At 32.1% G+C, this 23,397-nt stretch overlaps 1 protein-coding gene across 1 annotated transcript; it reads left to right on the top strand.

Annotated features, from left to right (window-relative positions):
• Positions 1–15,586: 15,586 nt before the first annotated feature.
• On the top strand, positions 15,587–17,201 carry LOC133800719 (transcription repressor OFP1-like). The gene has a single exon (XM_062238751.1). The coding sequence runs from the start codon at positions 15,717–15,719 to the stop codon at positions 16,989–16,991; it is 1,275 nt and encodes a 424-aa protein (XP_062094735.1). The 5' UTR covers positions 15,587–15,716; the 3' UTR covers positions 16,992–17,201.
• The last annotated feature ends 6,196 nt before the right edge of the window (positions 17,202–23,397 follow it).

The raw sequence follows: 23,397 nt of genomic DNA, 5'->3' as shown, positions 1-23,397 counted from the left end.
TATTGTGTGATTTCATATTTTGGACTTGGTTTGATATGTAATGTTTTAACTAGGTTGTCTGAATATTGAAACTGGTTGTTGATAGTTTTAGACTGCATATCGAAATTTTAACTGGTGGTCGAAAATTTTAGATAGGTTGTCAAAACATAACACAACCCGTCGAAATATACAAACAGGTGGTCAAAAAATTTAGATAGGTTGTTGAATTATAAGACAACATGTCGATATATATAGACAGGTGGTCGAATATGTTTAGACAAGTTGTCGAAACTCACGACTAATTGTCAAAAGGTATAATTAAGATCCAATTTTACATGATATGGTGTTGTTCTAATATTATGAAGATAATCATCATATCAATACCTCAACAGCATATCTACCACCCAATCCTTGATCATCATAGTAGTTTGATTGAAATATGTACCACTCAATATATAATCATCATAATCTCATAAAGATTAAGTTTTGTTTAACTTTATAAAATATTAATTGGGATATTATAATTAATATATATCGTTATATAGTTATTGGAGCCTTTTTGTACATTTCAAACTTTTTGGACAACCTGTGAAAATGTTTAGACATGCTATCAAAATTTGAGACTACCTGTCGAAATTTGAGACAAGTTGTCAAAACTCACGACTAATTATCAAAAAATGTATAATTAAAATCCAATTCTACATGATAAAGTGTTGATCTAATACTATGAAGATAATCATCATAATAGTACCTCAATAGAATATCTACAACCCAATCATTGATCATCATAGTAGTTTGATTGATATGTACCACTTAAGTTTTGTTTAACTTTATAAAATGTTAATTAAGATATATGTTGTTTTATTGTGTTATTGGAGCCTTTTTGGACATTTCAAACATTTCAGACAACTTGTCAAAATTTCAGACAGCCTGTCGAAAGTTTTACATAGGTTGTCGAAATTTCAGACTAGGTGTCGAAAGTTTCAGACGGGCTATCGAAATTTCAGACGAGGTGTCGAAATTTTGAGACAAGCTGTCGATATTTGAGACTAGTTGTTGATATTTCAGAGGAGTTTGGATTTGAGATTGAGTTTTCTTAGGAGCAAAAATGTCTTTTTGGATTTGGGACTAAGTCAAGATGGGGCTTTGGGCTAAACACTCTAGCAGATTCACATTCATCCCCTCTCACTCTCACTTTTGGTCACTCTAAAATACACACTTAAGGAAATTCTTGAAGGTCTTTTGAATTTAGTGGAATTTCTTGAGAGAATGTGGGATTTGTTGATGTTAGGAGCTGCTCATGACACTTAATCATCTTATAGTTTGGCGGATTATTATTAATTTTGAGAGGTTTTGTATCATTTTTGACATACAATCTAAAATTTAGAATACTTGTTTCATTATTTCAACAGGGTGTCCAAAATTTCGACTGCCTGTCTAATGATTTTGACAGGTTGTCTGAAATTTCGACTGCCGATCTAAAATTTTGAAAATGTCCAAAAAAAAGGTCTAATAATTAAAGCTAAATAAAGTGCATATCGTCATTATTGGATTACAATTAATATTTTTCAAATAAAATTTTGTTAACCAACCATCACTTGATGATTAAGGATTGAGTGGTGGATATCCTAGTAAAACTACTAAGAAATGTCATGATATAATTTCAACCATCCAAAGTAGTAGGTTTGACTATTTTAGGATTATTTTGAAGCATCCAAAGCACATATATATACAAAATAATATTGCATTGAACCATAGAGCATTAGATGAAAAATACAAATCTCTACTTTGGGACATTCATTGCATAATTTGCATTAATTTTAGACCACATTGCACTTAACTAGGGAAAGAAATGTTTTTCAGTAATGAAATTGGATATGAGTAAGACATATGATCGAGTTGAATGATCTTTCTTAGAGATGGTCATGCTCAAACTTGGTTTTGCCACACCTTGGGTTAATTTGTTGATGAATTGTGTTCGTTTTGTTACTTGTTCATTTAATATTAATGGCGAGGTCAAGCATGTGTGCTTTCATCTTCAACTCTTTCTTATCTACAAAATATTGACTAACACAAAAAACCTCTTCAACAATACTTGTTGCATTTGAGCTTGTTGTACTACTAACATGACTTGTTTCATTACAATTATCATCATGGCATACATGAGGAAGTGGACCATGAGGAAGTGGACTGTGGTTTTCTTCAACAGTGTAAGGTGAAGAACTAGAATCAGGAACATTACATATGTATGCACCATCAAAGTAATCATCAAAAGTTCTATTTTCATGACATGAGACATTCAAATTTACCTCAACAAGACCATGATCAATATTGTTTCTTTCCCCCTCTTCAACATCACCGTATTTGTCATCATCATCATCTGTTGACCCTTGTTTTGGTCAACTGACACGGAGTCAAATGCTTGATGTGATAGAAGATATTGAAATAGATCTAATGGAAAGAACAGTAAACGACACAACAAATTATAGTGGTTCGGCCCCACGAATTGGTAATGACCTACGTCCACTTAAGCTATTATTGATATTGATTCTCAAAGGAGTGATCAAAGAATTAGGGTTCTCCGAGTTTCACAAGCCTTAGAGGGATAAACAATACAATCAGAAGATAATAGCTATAATTCTCTTGTAAAGCATAAACTCAGAATTAGCCAAAAGTAAAAGTCCCCCCCCCCCCCCCCCCTTGAGCAATTTCTTCTCTATTTATAGGCTCAAGGAGGATTACATAAATTTGTTACATATATTCTTTCCTAAATAATCGGATACTCAGGAATTATGGGAGATAATCTCGGATATGATTACAATTGCATAAGATCTTCTCAAAATATACGGAGTATACGACCAAGCTGGTCGTATATAAAATCCACATGTTATGCCAGGGGAACCTCCCTGGTCGATAGTCGAACATAACCTTTGCCAGGTGTCAGCCACGTGTTAAAAATGTCTGCCACGTCATTCACGCCTATTTTTTGGATAACATCATCTAAACCAACATCGTTATCATCGTTCAAACCAGCATCATCAAAATCATCATCACTAGAAAGGTCTGCAATAGAATCAACCTTTGCAGTAGAATCAATATTAGTAACAAGTTTATCCTTAGTGAATGCATTTTCCATCTTCTTTATCAAACCCACCCATAATATAATCAGATCACGCTCTTGCCATGTAAAGAAACTAACAACGTCTCTATTATTCTTTATTGCAACCAGTTCAATTTCCACCATCGTCGTTACCTTGTAAGTTAATTCTATATCGAAGAGGTTGTGATTGATTTCTGTAACTTCATAAATATGTTCAACTAACTCCTCAAAAGTGAGGTTAGTTTGTACCAAACTTGATCTTGATCGTGAGCCATTTAAAATCCATTTCCATGAGTCTTCATTCTTTTTCCATAATCCATCACATAATATTACAATTTTTTTCGATGACATCTGAATAAAAAATACGACAAAAAATAAATATAAATTATTGGTATTACTTAAATTAAAATATTATATAAGAAAATTAAAATCTGAAAATTCGACAGTCTGTCTAAAAATTCGATAGGTGGTCGAAATAAATGATATGCTGTCTGAAAATTCGACATGTGGTCTAAAATTTAGACTGGTGGCAAAAATATACTATGACTAGTCTGAAATTTAGACAGCTAGTCTGAAATATCAGACAACCTGTCGAAAAATTAGACAGGTTGTCAAAAAAATTTGGGTTTCTCTATCCCTGAAAATTGTCGAAATCACCATTAAAATTTTCAGATTTTCAAACTTTAAGCTCCATAAAACTCCAGAAATAAACCCAATTCCTTACAAATATTTTCAATCTACTAAAAAAATTATTTTACACTTTTAATCTACAAAAACAACATCAAATCTTATTTTTAATAAAAACTCATATAAACTAACTTTGTTGGCCAGATTTGTGGAGATGCGTGGTGGTGGCTGTGAAGGGCAGTGGTCCCCGGTGACTATCCCAGGTGGTGGTGGTGGCGGCGGCGGGATGGGGGAGGGTGGTTGTGGGTGGGTGGGTGGGTGAGATGAGTAAGGAAGAAGAAGATAGTGTTAGGGTATTTTTGTTTTAATTTAATATTATATTATTCTAAGGGAAAAAAGGGTAATAACAAAGTTTCATTAATAAAAGATGTCATTTAACTAAAAACTGTGTAAAGTAGACCATAGTGCAAAATACATCATAAAAGTAGGTCATTTCCACCAATTTCTCTATTTATTACCATGCTTTATTATTCAAATGTTATATTAGAAATATTAAGAACTACAATTCTTTGATAGTTTTTTCTTTCCCTTTTCCTTTAAAAATTCCAAGTTACAAACAAGTGGTAAAAAAGGTCAATGTGATGGAAAGAAAGAAATATCTTCACCCATTGTGAATCTCTTGAAAGATTTTGAAAATGATGCTAGTTGGTTGGGACATATTTGAGTTATAGCAAACCAAGATGAATATGGAAGAGAAGCACTAGCTAGTGTGGAAGGTGTAGTTGGTGCATTATTATCATGGGCTTGCTCCAAAAACTGTACAGGTCATAATATGTATGGCCTTGGCTTTACAGCTGAGCTTCTTGCACTAACAAAGAAGCCTTCACATTAGTACTTGATGTTATTGTGGTAGTGACTATTGTAGTAATGCCAGCTTAATTTGTAGAAAATCCTTATTCTGATCCTCTTCATACTATGACTATCTTACTATGCAACAGGGGCGGTGACTTGTTAACCCATATTGCTATATATGAGTAATCTGTGAAAATACCATTTTTTAAAATTATTTTGCAAAATGGCTTCTAAAGAGAGTCAAAAAATTTCGACATGGCGTTGAGTGTACTAGAAATGTTATTTTGCGACGAATTATATATTATAAAAAATCATTGTGTACATAGACAATTTTGCAAAATACCCCAAACTATATTGTTACACTTTCTACTATATCTCACACTTATTGAGTAGTTGTGTGTTCATCTCTCTTTCTCACTTTCATTATTTCATGAACTAGGAAGTGGGCTGGGCTAGTTCATCATATACTTTGGGCCTGCATTAGGCCACTACATAGTCCATGAATTTGGATAAATATTCTAATATAGGCTCATAGTTCCACATAGTCCCAGCACCATCCTAATCTTATAATTTATAAATAATTTTTCTTAAATACATTTTTTTTTTTACAGTTCTTATTTTTTTTTCAAAAATACACACTCAAATTTTCAAAAATACGATTTTTAAAGTTTCATAATTATAAAAATGCAACTTTTAGGAAAAACGACTAGAAAACAACTTGAAAACAACTCACTGGACCAACTAAATATCAACAAAAAAAAACTTAAAAACATCGTGAAAACACAAAAAAAAAACCTGAAAATAATACAAAAAAAGAGACAAAAACGTAAAAATGTAAAATTTTCCTTAAAATTATAAAATTAAAAAAGAAATGTTTGAACATAAAAATCTAATTTTTTAGCGAAAATTAGTATTTTACGTAAAATCCACATTCTTATAAGCCATACCATACTGTAGTGTACTTCGTTGTAAATAATGTCTGGTTGGACAAACATTCTTTCCATTCACATCAAGCTGAGGATAACACTGAACATATATTATTATACCACTTCCCTTTGAAATATCGATTGATGATTTTTTTGTCTTCCTTCTCCAAAATCTCCACCACACAAAACAACTGCCATAATAAACTAAGTTACTATCCCTCGCTACTTGTTTATACATATACATATAAATTGGAAATAATATTGAGTAAGAGCTAGCTAGCTACACCTGTTTGATGGAGTTGAGACAAAATATGGCATTTTTGGTCCCCCTCTCTTTCGATCATTTATCACTTTTTTTAGAACACGTCCTCTACTGCTGAGAAATAATATGTCGAGGCCTCTTGTGGTTCGGTCATGTTCCTTTCAATATATATAGGACTCAGAGAAAAGGGGACCAATATTTTGACTTGGGTTAGGGTTTATGGGGTAACTCTTATATATATGGATTATATATATATATATATATAGTCCATTATCAATGAGATACATCAGATCGTTGTGTCTTTTTCTTATCCAATTTCGATCCAACGATATGGCCTCTCTGCACAAACTAGCATGCAACTTGATTTCTCAATCTTTTATATATATAAATAGTTCATTATGTATATTTCAATGCTCTCTTCATAATTCCAATAATTTATCATTTTCTCTGCTGATATATATATTTTTTTGCAGTAGACAATGAAAGGGTAAGTAACCATCATGTGGACCTTTCACACACCGATCGAAATATACCATAGTACCTATAAGTACTGCACTAGTAGACACAAATTTAAAATTATCAATTTAGTTTTCTCTTTCTCACAAAAGATACAAAATTAGATAACAATTGATGACACATTTTTTTAGCTATATTTTTTTGGTTTTCATGGAGCTTTTAAAGAAGAAAATAAAACCCTAATTGCAAGTGAGTGGTGCATATATAGCTCAATTATTGCTTTCATATATATAGATAGCTCTTAAGGTTTTACTGCTTGTGTAAGTTGAGAAGTGCATGTGACAAGATCATTGGCACGAAGCCATATATTTGAAATTATTTGTTGAGAATAATACCCTAGCTTAATAATTAGTCAAAGTTGGCTACAATATTTATAACTTTCAAAACATTAGAAGTATAGACTTGGTAATGTGAACAAGTGAGTTATATTCCATACATACATGGTTACAATCTGTTAGAAACTTAACACAAAAGGTCTATTTTTTTTTCTGATTAGAGACCATGTATAGCATAGGGAAGAGCTAGCTCTTATGGTGAGAATTTTGTTGATATAAGAACCCTAGCTAGTTTTGTTCAGGTGATCCTAAATAAGCATATTTTGAAACACCCTTTTTTTCTACATTTCTTTTTATAGATGTTATATTCATCAATGAAGTATATTCATCGATTAGAGTACTACTCACTAAAATAGTTTGAAGGGAAAGTTAAAATGGTAAAGAACAATATAACTTCAAACCTGGTATAGTATGCATATTTTACCTCTCTGCATACGCACTAGCATCTATAATAGCACATGTACTACACCCAAACTTTTTATAAAATAGCAAATAGTAAATGAATAAAATGCAAGGACCTTTGTTAAGTAATGTAATGCTAATGGTGTTACTAGTTAAAAAAATAAAGAGTTGAAATCTACTTGTTTTAGCTATTGCATCTTAAAAAAGAAAAATTAGAAAATAGACAATTTTTTTATATCATTATATAAATCACATTTCATTTACATAAGGGATTATACTTTTTTTCGAACATGTATTTTGTCTCATTACTTGTTTGGACTATGTGGTTTGATAAATTATTTTTTTGAGCATATGTTTTGTAAAATAGTTCAAATATAGACCCATAAATTCAATTTTGATGAAGAAAAAATTGACTATGATGACACAGTTATTAGATAGAATGATTGTGTTTTTGTTCTAAATTGTTAGTTTGGTGAATTATTTATAATTTTAATTAAATAAAATATTTGACCAAAATCAAGTTAAGGAGTCCATTTGAACCATTTTACAAAATATATAGTCCAAAAAGTATTTTATTAAAATACAAGGTCCAAATAAATAATAAAACAACACACAGAGTTCAAAAAATTATAAATCATTCTATAATACGCACTAAAATAATAATAATAATTATATCCTGAGTATTTTTATGAATGTGTCTGCAAAGCTTTTTAGTAAGTAATTATAACAATAAAATAAAAATTACTATTATGCAAAGCTATTATTAAATAATATATTTTTTTCTTTTGATATATATATTTTGTGTATTCAAATAAATTTATGTGTAACAATCATTACCATATAATAAAGTTGAGAGGTGGGACAAAGCATACACAGGAGTAGAACAAAATATATATAGGTTATAGATGTGGACCCCTCCAAGAAATTATAATAACGTGAGTAAAAACATGAAGATTGAAGACTATATATGGATATGCATTGAAATAAGTCCAAATGGAGAAAATACAAATAACAATAAAGAAAAGAACCAATGAAAACAAAAAGTGTACTGAATATAGAGTTAATTATGCAATTTTCATATAGTGATGGGCCACTCAAAATTTTCTATGTTGGACGCATTACTATGCCGACGGTCACTACTCACAAGACTCGCTTTGTTGGCCCAAAAAGCTTCTTTATTAGTTTTGGTGTCTTTTTTGTCATCTTTATTTTTGTGACAGAATAGTAGTCACTAAAGCTTGTAATATAGTTGGAATGTGGTGCTTCCAATCTAATTTTGTAAACTCTACACACACACACACACATATATATACAATATTTTACAATATATGCCAAATGAGTGGCAATTGTGAGATTATTGTTGATAAAGTTTCTACCTCTTAGGGGTTATGCATAGGACAAACAAAACAAGCCTCACCTGTGGTGAATGTTCTTCAATTGTCAGAATTTCATTAAATTTCATCACATTTCCATATTGTTTTTTAAGATAAATTATAGAAACCACTCATTGGGTTTCACCTTTTCAATGAAAAATATATTTTTGTTGTAGTAGATTACAAATTTGCAACCCAAAATACGCTTTGGGTTTGTTTCATATGTCTGTGTGTGTGTGTTTTTTTTTAATCAGCACTAGGAATTACAATTAGTGAGTGGAAACTTCAGCATCACTACTAACAAGTTGTAGTAAAACTTTAATTATGTTAATTTAGTTTTCATTTTATTTACCTTTTGTATTTTACTTAGATACCAATTTATATTTTTGTAGTTTCCCATAATACCAAAGTACATTTCTTTATTTTATCAATTAGTACAAATTACCACATTGAGTTCAATTAAGTACAATTAATTTTAATAAGATAACAATAATTTTTTAGGGGGCAGTTTAGAATACGGCACAATTTTTGTGTTGTATCGTTGCGAAACTCGTGTGATTTCCCGTGACCAATAAAACGTTCAAGTGCATGGTGGGGATTTTCACATGGGATAAAAGTGGTGGGAATAAAATAATAATATTTTTTTTAGTTTATTTTTTATTTTTCGTTTATTCAAATAACTTTACTTACAATAAGAGAAAGATAAAATCAGATGCACAATGGTGTACCGTGTACAGTTGTGTACTGTCTATGTGGCATTGTGTGGTTGGCTAATTTCGTACCTTACTAGTGTTGCAAAAAGGCATACTGTATTTAAGAATTTTCCTACTTTTTTTTACATGTTTTTTTATTTTTTTAAAATCTTGAAGAACAAATAATTATTTACTCAAAAAAAGAAATTATTTATTTAGATTTGAAATAAATACTTTTTTTTACAGTTTATAAATGAATATTGAAAAATGTTAGAGAATATATATTATATTGTACTCCATGGAAATGGTAAAATTAAAATACAACTCTAAGCAAAATAATACAGTTGACAAGGTAATATTGGTTAAAGAAATGTTACAACTCAATTGCACAAAATATAAGTAAATAGAAAGATGTAGAAGAGGAAGATCACAAACTTAAAATAATAATAATACAAATAAATAAGAACAATAATAAGAATACAAACTCTCACACAACCAAAGTGTAGAGTGGTAAAGATCACCAACTTGAACAAAGTTCAAAACCTTTGTCCAAAAACTTATTTCTCTTTATTCTCTAAGCATTAAGAGATCTCACGAGGAAATAGCTCTATGGAATTATCAAGCATCTATGGTGTATTTTCTAGTCAAGTGCTTTGTAGATAGAAAATGATGTGTCTTATAAGTGAGCATTAGGCTCCTATTTATAGGGTTTGAGATACTCTTTGAATTTCAAATTCCACCAACTCCATGACTATTACCAATGTTTAATTTGATGTTTATGGAATTAAAATTGAGATTTGAGAGTTACGTGGGATGTTAGAACTGTTCAAATTGGAATAAACTGAACAAACAAATTGGATGTCAGCTTCACTGGCTGCGGCCAGGACTATCAGTGGCCCCAGTGCGATCACTGGCCTCTGTCCCCCAGGCCGCGGCCAGGGAATGTCAGTGGCCGCGGCCACAGGCTATTTTCAGCACAAAATGTCATTTTTCCAAAACATCCCAAAACGTCCCAAATCCTTTCCCACATGATCTTGTAACCTCCAAACACATAATGAGAGTTAAAACACATGTCTCCAACAACCATATTTCATAATGGCTTTGTGAAAGTCAATCTCAAATGTGTAACATACAATCTACACATTATTGGATAATATTTGAGAGTTACAAATTTGTAACTATTTTGTAACTGATTTTGTAACTCCAAAATATATCACATTTTGGCAGACACATGTGTCCAATTTTGTGACTCTCAATAATATATTACAAGGTGTGACAAATCACATTTTGTCACATAATATAACATTATATTATATGAAATAATATAACATTCCCCCATTAGATTAAATAATCACTTTTTGTAACACCTATTTAATCAATCAAACATTATATTAAAATATAATATTCCCCACTTGATTAAGTAATCACTCTCTATAGAAACATTTTCATTGGTGCATGAAGTAAAATGTCTTTCGACTTGAATTTTACCTTAGTGTAATTATTACAAAGTTTGTTGAAATTTTGGTTGCCGAAGCATTGAACCATTATCCATTGATAACAAACCGGTGATAACACACATACTTTTGCTATGTTCACTTGAGACCTCAATGTCTCACTTTTGCACCGTTAATGGTCATGTGCACATTACATTCACAGACTTTTCTTGAGAATGATTCTCAATTTTTATGAGGGGCGACACCACCCCTAAGTCTATATAGGTAGAACTCTTATAGTATTTTGTTACCCTAAAATACTTGTCTTTTCAAGACCGAGTTCTATTAAAAAACCATTCAGTTTTAACCCTCATTTTGGTAACATAATAGTACTCATATCTCATATGAGACAAAATTTGAGTACTACTACTAATCACTTGATTGACTTGTTATTACCTATTGAACCTAATACTAGTTTGGTTACTAGTATTAAAATAGGTTACCATTAACCATGAATCTCTTTAGGGAGTCTAAGTCACATCCCTTGAGATGTAGAAGTGATTTTATTTGAGTTATTTCTTTTCTTATGTATGCATACTTAAACATTCTCATTATTTTATTCAAACTTTGTTGCTAGCTATAGTTTGATTAAATAGTTATCTCTTTAAAATAGTGAGTTTGACCATAGCCAACACCCCCTACTATTTTATACTTCATTATCCAAGATAAACATTTTCCCTAAATATTAATTCTATAAACTTCTTTGTTTCTAAAATTCTCCATTATGTTTTAAATTGATTCCTTCTTGAATCAAAATATTACAAACAATAACTTTAGACACCAAGCATGTCTAGATTTATCAATTCTATACACATATAGCCAATGTGATTTAGGTTGTGGAATTCCAAATCAATTATTTGATAGGATGACCAAAGTAATCAATTATTATCAACAAAATAAATTGATTAATTTTGGAGCATCACCCCCATATTTCTCACATAGTGATAATAAAATATCACTTTAAAATAGAAATCTCTTCATTTCTATTAAGTCATTTATCCTCCAAGATAAATCTAGACTTATAATTCTCAAAGTTCATCATGAGTCTTCTAAGACACATAATAAACTCTCAATAGATCAAGATAAAAAACCTTAGTGTGTTATCTTGATTTATTTACTTGCTAAAGCAAGACACACTTCTTTGAAAGCAGCTTTCACATAGTTTCTTTCTTTTATATATTTCACAAAATAAAAATGTGAATACAAATGTAGTGTGAGAATTTCTCAAACAAATAATTACATTATGGAATAATAGGTCTACACTCTTACCTATTATTTTAACAAGTTCATTTTGAAATTTTGTTAATATCTCATACAAATGTCTCATATCACAAATCTCATAGCAAAATAAAGAATTATCATAGAATAGTACTTTAATTTTATTGATAGCTTTCAAGAGTATAGACTTTATTACATGAAAATAACTATTTACCAACAAGGCACATAAACATAGTAATCTTGCTAGGATCTCTTCTTCCTTTTCTATTGCATTTACCTCATTCTCATGTAGGTCCTTTCGGTACCTACACACTCTAGCATAGTGCCTGGATTTTCCATAAACAAAGCAATGACATCTCACGTCTTTGAATTTTCCATGGTCTTTCTTTGGACCTAAACGGTTCCCACTACCCTTTTTGTTGTTGTTGCCCTTGGGATGCTTGTGTGAACCGCATTGGCCTTGGAACTCTCATCTTTAGACTCACTCACACCCTTGTCTCTTATTCTCGATTCCTCTTCAATTCTAATGTGTTTTTGGATCTCTTCCAAAGTGTAATCCTCATTCTTATGGATGATTATTTTCCTATAGCTCCTCCAAGTTGGTGGTAATTTTGCCACTATTTCATCAACTTGAAAGATCTCGGGAAGCTCAATCGTTAGAAATTTCAACTTGTTCACAATCACTTGTAACTCATGAATTTGAGGTAAAAGATTTTTCCCCATCAATGAAAGAAAATTCAAAATATTGAGAAATTAAGAACTTTCTTGTACCTTCTTCCTCGACCTTGTACTTACTCTCCAAGGCATCCCAAATCTCGTTCGCGGATTTGGTATTGGTAAAGATGTCATATAGCTTATTGCATAGGGCATTAAGGATATGACCCCTACAAAGAAGGCTGTCATCTTCTCTCTTCCTTCTTTTCTCCACCACCTCAGGAGTGTCTTTGTCGAATGAATCAGCTAGAGGTGCCAAGGATGACTCAAGGATGTAGGCTATCTTGAGTGTTGTCAAAAGGAATTTCACATTGTCTTGCCACCTAATGAAATTGGATCCATCAAACCTATCCAACCTCACTAGGTCTTGGTTCATGATCTTGATGGTCTCACCTTACATTGAAACAAAAAGGGTTAAGCTTTTTATTGTTAGAGAATATATATTATATTATACTCAATGGAAATGGTAAAACCAAAATATAACTCTAAGTAAAAAGGCAGTCAATCAATATAGATTGATCCGAAATCTGATTCAAATCCAATATAGCACCTATGGGTACATAAGAAATGTATTAATAATACAATAGACAATGTTATATTGGTTAAAGAAATGTTACAACTCAATTGCACAAAATACAAGTAAATAGAAAGATGTAGAAGAGAAATATCATAAACCCAAAACAATAATAATACAAATAAATAAGAACAAAAAGAACAAAAGAACAATAATAAGAACACAAACTCTCATATAGTATAGTGGGGATCACCAACTTGAACAAGGTTCAAAACCTTTGTCCAAATGCTTATTTCCCCCTATTCTATAATCACTATGGGATCTCTAAGGAAATAGCTCTCGGGAATTATCAAGCCTTTATGGTGTATTTTCCAACCAAGTGTTTTGTGGATAGAAAATTGTATGTCTTACAATTGAGCATTAAACTCCTATTTATAGAGATTGAGATACCATTTGAATTTCAAATTCCACCAACCCCCATGGCTGTTACCAATGTTTAATTGGATGTTTATGGAATTAAAATGAAGATTTGAGAGTTACTTGAGATGTTAGAACTGTTCAAATTTGAAAAAATAAATTGGTTGTCAGCCTCACTAGCTGCGCCCATTGGCCTCTGTCCCCCAGGGCGCGACCAGGGAATGTTAGCGGCCACTGGCTATTTTCAGCACAAAATGTCATTTTTCCAAAACGTCCCAAATAATTTTCCACATGATTTTGTAACCTCCAAATACCTAATGAGAGTTAAAAACATGTCTTCAATAGTCATATTTCATAATGACTTTGTGAAATCAAATCTCAAATGTGTAACACAATCTACACATTATTGGGTAATATTTGAGAGTTACAAATTTGTAACTCCAAAATATGTTACATTTGGGCACACACATGTGTCCAATTTTGTAACTTTCAATAATATGTCACAAGGTGTGACAAATCACATTTGTGTGAAAAATCACATTTTGTCACATTATTTAATCTAATATTATATTATATGAAATAATATAGCAAAAAATATATAAAATGTATTATTATATTATTCAAATTAATTTTTTTTTTAAATTACACTTATTCATAAAATAGAGTGGAATATTTTAGTATTAGTATTGAAATAATTAGTGTATATTTACATATTCTCTTTAGTTAAATCATATGTTCAGAAATCCGCGTTGAGAGTTATATCATTGTTTTCTTTATTTATTAATACACTTCTTATTTTTTTTAATAAATTTCAATAAAAAAAAGATGTAGCACTTACTTGGAAGCATTAATGATGCTCATTATTAACCTTATATATGTCTTAATTATTGCATACTTTTTGGTCTAATAGACAATATTGTTACATGTCTACTCCTATATATATATAATCATGATTGTTCAATATTATTTATACATATATATATATAATTCCACCAAAAAAATATATTATATATATAATTATATGCTTCCTTCTACTAGCATACTGTCTCAGAAATGACTAAAGTTGAGCACTAGGGGAGAATCATCATAAAATATATATATTTTTGGAACAGTATGAAATGATTATGTACCAATAATACCACACAAATTTCTCTTCATATTTATTAAGATTATTATGCTTATACAATTAAGATAATTAATTAATCTAATTTTGATGTGTTAATTTTTGTTCATTAGCTAATAAAATTTTATTAATTTTTTTTTTGTGTGTAATGGAGTTTAATAATATATATTTTTATATAATCTGCCCTACTTTTTTTTAATAAAAGAAAAGATTCTATGATACAAACAAGAATAATAAAGTTTATTAATTAATTGTAGTAGTACTCCTATTCATCTTAATAAATCATAAAAAGAACATCATATTGAGATTCACCCAGTAATGATCATATACACAAATATGTTCTAAATGGTTATTCAATTTTGTAATTTTATTTTATAATTTTGGGGAAACATGGGGGGCAAGAATAGACATAGTAAAAATTATGTGTAAATATTTGGATTTGTTATATTTCAACATGAATTGCCATACAAACCGAAATATAAGAATGATAAATTTTGGATTAACTTGTGTATCTTGATTAATTATCACAACTCAAAATTATGAGAAGAAAGGTTTGGTTGCACCAAACATTGCATGAGAGAGAGAGAGAGAGAGAGAGAGGGCAAAAACGATGTTGGGACCCAATGAGTTAGGGTAGCAGCATGTAAGCCACATTTACAAAACGGTTAGCTAGGGAAAGCATGCAACAAATTAACACTCTGATTAGCCCTACCACGAGCTCGAAACAATACAATAGAACAAAGCTACTGCCATACCCAACCTCAATGCCCAGACTAATTTTACTTGATCACATCTTATTAATTGTGGTTAAACCAACCGTTGTTTTATTAATTTAATTGTGGTTAGGTTGATTTAAGTTGATTTTTACCCAACCCAACTGGGACTCGCCTGCGTGGGTCCTAACCAGCTCTTTCCTTCATGTAAACTTTTTCTCCTTTAGTGGGTCCCACATACCATACCTTCCAAATTCCAAAAGTCTCCTCACTCATTCTTACTCTCTATTTATCTTTCATCAAATCCCACCCGAAAGCCTAAAAAACACACTCAAAAAAAGATCGTTGAAATTATATATTACTCGTTCTCTCTCTCCTCACTCTCTTTATAGCTAGATAGAGAGAAAAGAAAAAAAAAGATAAGAGTTGAGAAAGAAAGAGTGGGTTTTCAAGGGTGATAATGGGGAATTACAAGTTTAGGTTATCTGATATGATGCCCAATGCTTGGTTTTACAAGCTCAAAGATATGGGCAATAAACCCAGAAACCAAACGAGTAAAAAGAAACCACCACCAGCACCACCTTCGTCTTCTTCTTCTTCTTCTTCTCTATCTTCTTCTTCAACGACAACAACTTCATTGTCGTTTTCTTCCAAAACAAAGCCGAGACAGAACCAATCACAGCCCCACCACCATTGTCGTTCCAGAAAATCTTACTACTTTACAAGAGATCTCAACAACGCAAATGACGACGAGAGATTACACTCTTCCCCAACAACAACACCAAATCCCAAACCGTCCCCACCCAGAAAATCCTCCAAACAGAGGCTTCGGAGAAGAAGACCCACCAAATCATCATCATCACCATCGCCCAAGTTGTTTCCACTCACTATCACTGCAACTACCACTACCACTACTTCTTCCTCTGTTTCGTCTGGTTTCAGCTGCAAAGCCAAGCTCGAATCCGTCTTCACCAAACCCGTGACGTCTTTGTCTTCGTCGTCGTCTTCTCCGCTGTGTAGCTCGCCGGAGAAGGAGATTCCAGGTGACCCGGAATTCCGATGCGACCGGATTCTCACTACGTTTGATGGTATGGTTAGTAGTACTTGTCGTTGCCACCACCAAGAAGAAGAAAATTGTTGTAAGGAAAACGACGTCGTTATCGACGTGGATAAGTCTTCTCTTCTGTCTAGAAAGACGGGTGTGGCAGAAGGTTTCGATTCGTTTACCGAGCTGGAACTCCCTCCGATCATCACCAAACCCAAGAAAAAACAAGACACAAACCTCATTGGCTCTGCAGTGGTTCCGGTCAAGGAACAGAGTAGGAGTAGTACTAATACTAGTACCAGCTCAGTCGTACGGAAGTTCTCATCGCCGAATAATAATTCTTCTTCTCACGGTGTTAAGCTTAGGATTCATTCTCCGAAAATCGTCGGCAAAAGGATTTCCGGCCGGAAAAGTGTGTCTGGTTCGAACAACTCCTCGTCCGGTGACCACCGCTTGAAGAAAAGAAGTCTATCGGAGAGCTTCGCCATTGTTAAGTCTTCGTTTGATCCTCAGAAGGATTTTAGAGAATCAATGGTGGAGATGATTGTGGAGAACAACATCAGAGCTTCCAAAGACTTGGAAGATCTTCTTGCATGTTATCTCTCTCTCAATTCAGATGAGTATCATGATCTTATTATCAAGGTGTTCAAGCAAATCTGGTTTGACCTCACTGATCTCAACTCCAAATAAATATATAAATATATATTTTCTTAAGAACTACTTATTAAATTGTATATCATTATTATTTTTTTTAAAAAAGTGTTCTCTCTAATGTAGTTCATCATACTTACAGTTCGATTGATCTTTAAGTTTCCAGCAGATGATCAATGAGATATAATTCAACAAGCATATATAGATCTTTATATATATATATATATATACACAACATGCAGAGCTAAATGTCTTGTTGATTATTTAATTAGACAGTTTCAGCTATTGCAATTAATTGCAGATAAAGTTAAAACCTCAGAAAAAGCACAACAAGGTGTTAAAATTTTACTGAAATTAGAGGTGTTTATTCATTATGTATATTTATATAATTTGTATATGTATGAGTGTCAAACTCAAATCTTTATGAAAAGTATTTATTTTTTCTTTTAATTTTTATATAATGAACCAAACGTGGTAACCAATCTGAAACTCAAAACACCACGTTTAGACAAAAGAGATAATAAATACAAATCCATATATAAATTTATATACGCTATCTTTAATATTGCAACTTATTTATGTTCATTATAATCAGTACTACTAATTTGATTCCATTCCATTGAGAATATATATAAGATTGATTTGATTTGCATATCGTATTAGATGTCTTCGTTATATATATTAATTGAATAAGTAATAGTAATTATGTGCACTAAAACATTATACTAATTTGAAGAAATGCACTTTCACTTTAGTTGATGTAATATTTTAACATATCATTATTAATTAAATAATACTATATGTATGCATATAAGTCAAGATGGCTAATCTATATATCTTTTTCTATATAAAGTGTGTGGTTTTCCTTTGTGGCTCTGCTTCTGTCATCTTCCCTAGTGAAAAACCAAAAAAACAAACAAAAATATTTGTGGGTCTATATGAATTTATATACTCCCAAAACCCCAATTAATAACAATTATTAAAATTGGTAAGCTTTGGGACCTTAATTCATGCACAAATGACTGACAGCTTCCTCCAATAACTACATTTTTTTTAAATTTTTTTTTCTATATTTGTCCAAAAGAAGATACACTTTAAGCACATTATGTTTGAGTTTCTAAGTCTTTTTCTTCTTTTATGTAAAATTGTATAATCAGAAATTTAAAGGGGTGGTACTGTCTCTTTCTCTGGGTACTGTATTCAGTTTTTGGACTCCACATGCCTCATATAACCATTAATTTAGCAGCAGCCTTTTAGAGACATGTAAAAAAAAAAATAAAAGAGAAAAGGAAAAAAAAACTTATGTTGTAACTCTTTTAAAATTTAAAATGTGCATTATTGGATATATATATATGTATATATAATTTGAGAGAAGGTAAATTCAAATTTGTATTGATGTATAGTATTATTTGTACGGTCACCCCCCCCCCCCCAAAAAAAAAAGCTTTGGGAAACCCTATAATATAAAAACTGAGAAATAATGAAGCCTTTCAAATTTTGCAGCTGCTTGTCTAAAGCTGAATAAGGTTGATATTTTCAAAAGTAAAAGTTGCTTCGAGTGTTTCAAAAGCATGCAAAAACTAGTGAAACCTTTCAACCTTATGTATAATTAATTGGTATATACAAATATATATAGAAAAGAAGTTCATGTGAACTCATTACTTTTTTTTTTTGTGTTTTCTACAAACAAGCTTATAATATAATCATCATGTAATGCATTATTATGTCCAATGTTTTCTTTTTCCAAAGGAAAAATTAAATTAACTAATAAAGAATGAGAAAGTGGCTATTTTCTGTCTTTAGCTTAGAGAATTATTATCTGTAATAGTAAAATCCACTACTTTAAAAAATTGAAAAAAAATGTAATTACCAAATAAATAAATGTAGTCTCTTTGTGGGACAAATAGTGTTTACAAGCTTGGCATGCCTATTACTATTAGTTAAATAACAAAACAGAAGAAGCAAAGTAACATTATAAATATAAGTATGGGATATTATTGATTTTTCTCATAACTTCCTAATCTTGCGGTTCAAATCAGTGATTAAATTAAACCTTTACTTTTTAAATAATATATGTCACTATTTTCGATTGACTTAATTAAGGAGTGTATATAGTTTTCCAAATGGGAAGTAATAATGGTTTTTACACCGGCCTCATTCTATGTATCGACCTAATAATGAAGTCTGTATATTATTATTCACTCTAATAGGCTAGTAGAAGTACGTACTCTATAATCAAAGTCAACATTAGTCACTATACAACACTTTCATTTTTCTATCCATTTTCCCAATAATATCAAAATGAAAGCGATTAGGTTTTTTTTTTTGAGAATATGGGGAGGGGGAGATTTTGAACTCGGAATAAAGTGTAGTGTAATTAGACTATGTTTATGACCACATAAGAGCGATTTATTAAGACTAGTGAAATTGATTTTGATTTTCACTCTCAATTAATTATGCATAATTCAGTGATGTCACTAATTTAGTCTAAGGGTCAATTTGGTAGATTTGTAATCTATGCATGATAATGTGTTTGATAAATTATAATTTTAACTTTCATGAGTTAATTAAAAAGTTATAATATTTGGTTAACTATATATTCAAAATAATATATATATATATATATATTTAAAGAGAATACAAACAACAATCAAAATCAAACAAAGAAAAACATATCCACCAATAATACAGAGATAGCTATTGGAGGAACCCTAAATGCAAGGTCAATGTGTATGTGACATCACGTGATTGGTTCATGTGTATTTTTTTATTTCAAAAATTCATTTAAAATCTTTAAGAAATAAATAAAACAATTTTAAATTCAAAACTTAAATATTAAAAAAAATAAAAAAACTAGATTTTTTTTTCGTTTCCTTCACTTTCTTCTCTACCCGATACTTCTTCCCTTTTCTTTCTTTCATTTTTTTCTTCCCCAACGGTCTTTCAGTGGCTCTACCCTGAGATACCCTCACTACAACAAAAAGTATCTTTAGGGGCGATGGATATCGCCCCTAATAACACCAAAAGTCACCCCTAATGACATCAGGGGCGATATGTCGCCCCTAATACTTTGCCAATCGCCTCAAAAAAAGGTGCTCCCAAAATAAATTTTCGCCCCTAATAATAGAAAGTCATACCCCTAATAAATTTTTATAAATAAAAAATAAAAATATTTATTAAAAGAAAATATAAATTTTTTTAAATAATATTTTTTAATTCATAAAAACAGTAATATCCAAATTAAATATGCATAAAAAAATAATTCGTTCTGATTACAAAAACTAATATCCATGCATACAATAATATATTAATTAAAAGAAATTGTTTAATATAAAGATCTAATATCTCAAATCCGTCGCCCGTATCGCCCCTTTCGAGTGTCTGCAGTCCCTGCCAAATCTGTGGTGGCTGTGGTGTCTGCAGAGGCATCTACCACTGATATTGTGGAGGTAAGGATGATCCTCCAGCTCCATACATGTCTGGATAGGGATAGAGTGGAGGTTGAGATGATGGTCCACACATATGAGGAGGCGGAGGTTGTGATGAAGGTCCACTCATATGAGGAGGATAAGCCTGAGGATACAGAGACATTGACCATTGGTACATGTATGGGTGGGCTGGAGGTTGAGATGACCACGATGGTGCAGGCATGAAGAAATGGACTGGTGAAGGCTGAGAAATTGAACCTTGAGTTGAGACATGTGAGGTGTCTGAGGTTAATAGTGATTTATTATTAATTAGTTATATTTATTATTTAATTTAGTCCCCTAACACCACTAACAAGATTCAAGTTCACATATTAAATACATATATATATCCAATTTCTAATTTCAAATACACATATACAAAACTTTTAATTAAAATGAATACACATACCGAGCCAAGAGAGACACCCAATAAGTAAACACGGATCTAAGTTTCCCTTTTCACTCAAATTGATAAACACCAAATAAATAAATAAATATATGTATATATATATAAAAACATGTACAAATTAATATATATCACAAATACATATTATATATATATATCTATACAAACATACATATATGTACACGACCACACATATATATTAATATACTTATATATACATATATATATATATACACACGGCCACGCACATATATATAAATAAAAAAATCAAATTAAATAAGAAATATAAAGATAAATTAAATAAGAATTAAAAAACTTAAAAAATATATACTGAAATATAAAACAAATCAAAATAAAATAAAAAACTAATATATATATATAGTTATATATGCTAATGGAGAGGTGGTGGTGGAGGAGGCGGTCGGCGCCATGGTGGCTGTGTCGGACCCGAGGAGAGAGAGAGAGAGAGGGGGAAGAGAGAGAGAGAGAGAGAGAGAGAGAGAGAGAGAGAGAGAGAGAGAGAGAGAGATAGAGATAGAGAGAGAGAGAGAGAGAGAGAGAGAAAGGGGTCGGGTAATGGGGGTTATGGTTTGGAGGGTCGACTAATGGGGGTTATGGCTTCGATTTCAAGTTTGGGGGTTGGGAATAGCGATTTCAGATGGGGAAATTGCAGCAGGCGGCGGAATGTAGGTGTAACGTCCCGAATTTGCTAATAAGGCCAAGTGCCTTGATTCCTGTGCTCGGAGGGCATAATCAAATTTATTGGTGGAATTAGTTGAATATATGTGTGATTATGCAGTATAAATGATTTGTGTGGTAATGTGAGTAGATATGCATGTTTATGTGTATTAAATATGCATGTGTGCCCATTTCTGTAAATTGAGTCATATCTGTAATTTTTGACTCGTTGATGATATATTTGCAATATGTATGTGTTATGAGTGAGACCCCAGTGTTATGGGGATATATTTGAGATGTGTGGTCTGAGATGATCCTAGTGAGCGAATTGGTGGAATAGTCACAACGGGGTTAAAATACCAGTTTCGGTGCGAGCCTAGAGGTATTTTGGGAAACCTAGTGAGTATTCGGGATTTATCGGGTGACGGATAATTATTTGGTGATTATTTGTGTATGTCGGGATTAATTGGGAATTTATGGGGCTACTTGAGGATTAGCGGGAAATGTGGTACATGGACGGTTTCGACCTTGGGGGTGGGAGGGAGTCAAGGTTAAGGCTAGGGACAATTCGGTCTTTTCCCTAGCATTGGACTACCTTAGCCACTTAGAGACTTTAGGAAGCCTAGAACCAAATAAATTAGTCCCTCTAGCAGGCCACTCTCTCTCCCTCAGGTTCCTTTCTCTTTCTCTCTCTCTCTCTCTCCCTTGCAAGTGGTTCTCTCAAGTTTGTGAAAGGAATTTGCTGAGTTTCAAACTTAGGGTTGTCCTTGGTGGGAATTTGGAGCTAGGTGTAATGCCCTAAACTCCAGGGACTGTTACGATGTGCATTTTAAACAGTGCTAAACTTGCTAATCGAGTCATTTGACCATAATCGTGTAACTAAGTATGATTAGTAGTTTATGGATAAAAAAATTTTGTGGTTAAGATACAACGTTTCACTAAAACGTTTACTGTATACATTGGATCCCAAAAATATAATTTAAAGGTTAATTACAAGAAAATATTTACAACCAACCGAACTAAGCGGAAAAATAGGGTTAAACCCTAGTTCCTCTTTCAACCCTCGGCCGTGGCGGTCGAGCAGCCGCATATGTACACATCATCACCTAAGCTCTCCAACTCAAGGATGGTCCAACTTTCTTTTGCCTTTACCTGCACCACATAGCACCCGTGAGTCGAAGCCCAGCAAGAAAACTAAATATGCTCATGAACAATAATAACATGTTACAAAATCATATCAGGCATGCATAGCAATAATAGCCCTATTCATGCATGCAAATAAGTTCAGATAATGATGGGGGATCCTGCCCTCCTGAATGGATGACTATAAAGTAAATCCTAATCAGATGAGTGATTTAACACTTTGAGGTTCTGTTAACCATGATGGGGCGTATGGCCCTAATCAGATGAGTGATTTAACACTTGAGGTTCTGTTAACCATGATGGGGCGTGTAACCCTAATCAAATGAGTGATTTAACACTTGAGGTTCTGATAACCATGATGAGTCATTGATGAGTAAGTCACTAACGTGGGCTCAGCACCCGTAGCCATGTGACGATGCAGTCACTTAGGACTTCTGGCCCTGGCTCTAAGTGACTAGCCATTAGGCTAGACAAGCGCTTTTGGTTTTCATCGAACTTGAGGTCGGTTCGGCATTAATGCTCATGATGAGTCATTAAATGCTTATGTTGATTATATCTAATAATTTCGGCTTGTGTTAAACATATTAGTGTCGTTCTTGACTCTTAAGCCAATACCATACGACCCGTGCCGATTTCTGACTCATGGGTCAGTGCCATGCGCAAGTAAGCAATGCAACCAGGCATATATCATATGTCAATTATCCAAAAGTAGGGCATTCAACATGCTTACTTAACAGTCGCTAGCATAATT

The sequence above is a fragment of the Humulus lupulus genome, chromosome 9 (assembly GCF_963169125.1).
Source record: "Humulus lupulus chromosome 9, drHumLupu1.1, whole genome shotgun sequence".
Classification (NCBI taxonomy): domain Eukaryota; kingdom Viridiplantae; phylum Streptophyta; class Magnoliopsida; order Rosales; family Cannabaceae; genus Humulus; species Humulus lupulus.
Note: the sequence above shows the minus strand (reverse complement) of the source record. Positions and strands in the feature narration are given on the sequence as shown.

Bases quoted from the DNA above. Each gene is read 5' to 3' on its own strand.
- LOC133800719 (XM_062238751.1), top strand. From the start codon at position 15,717: ATGGGGAATTACAAGTTTAGGTTATCTGATATGATGCCCAATGCTTGG.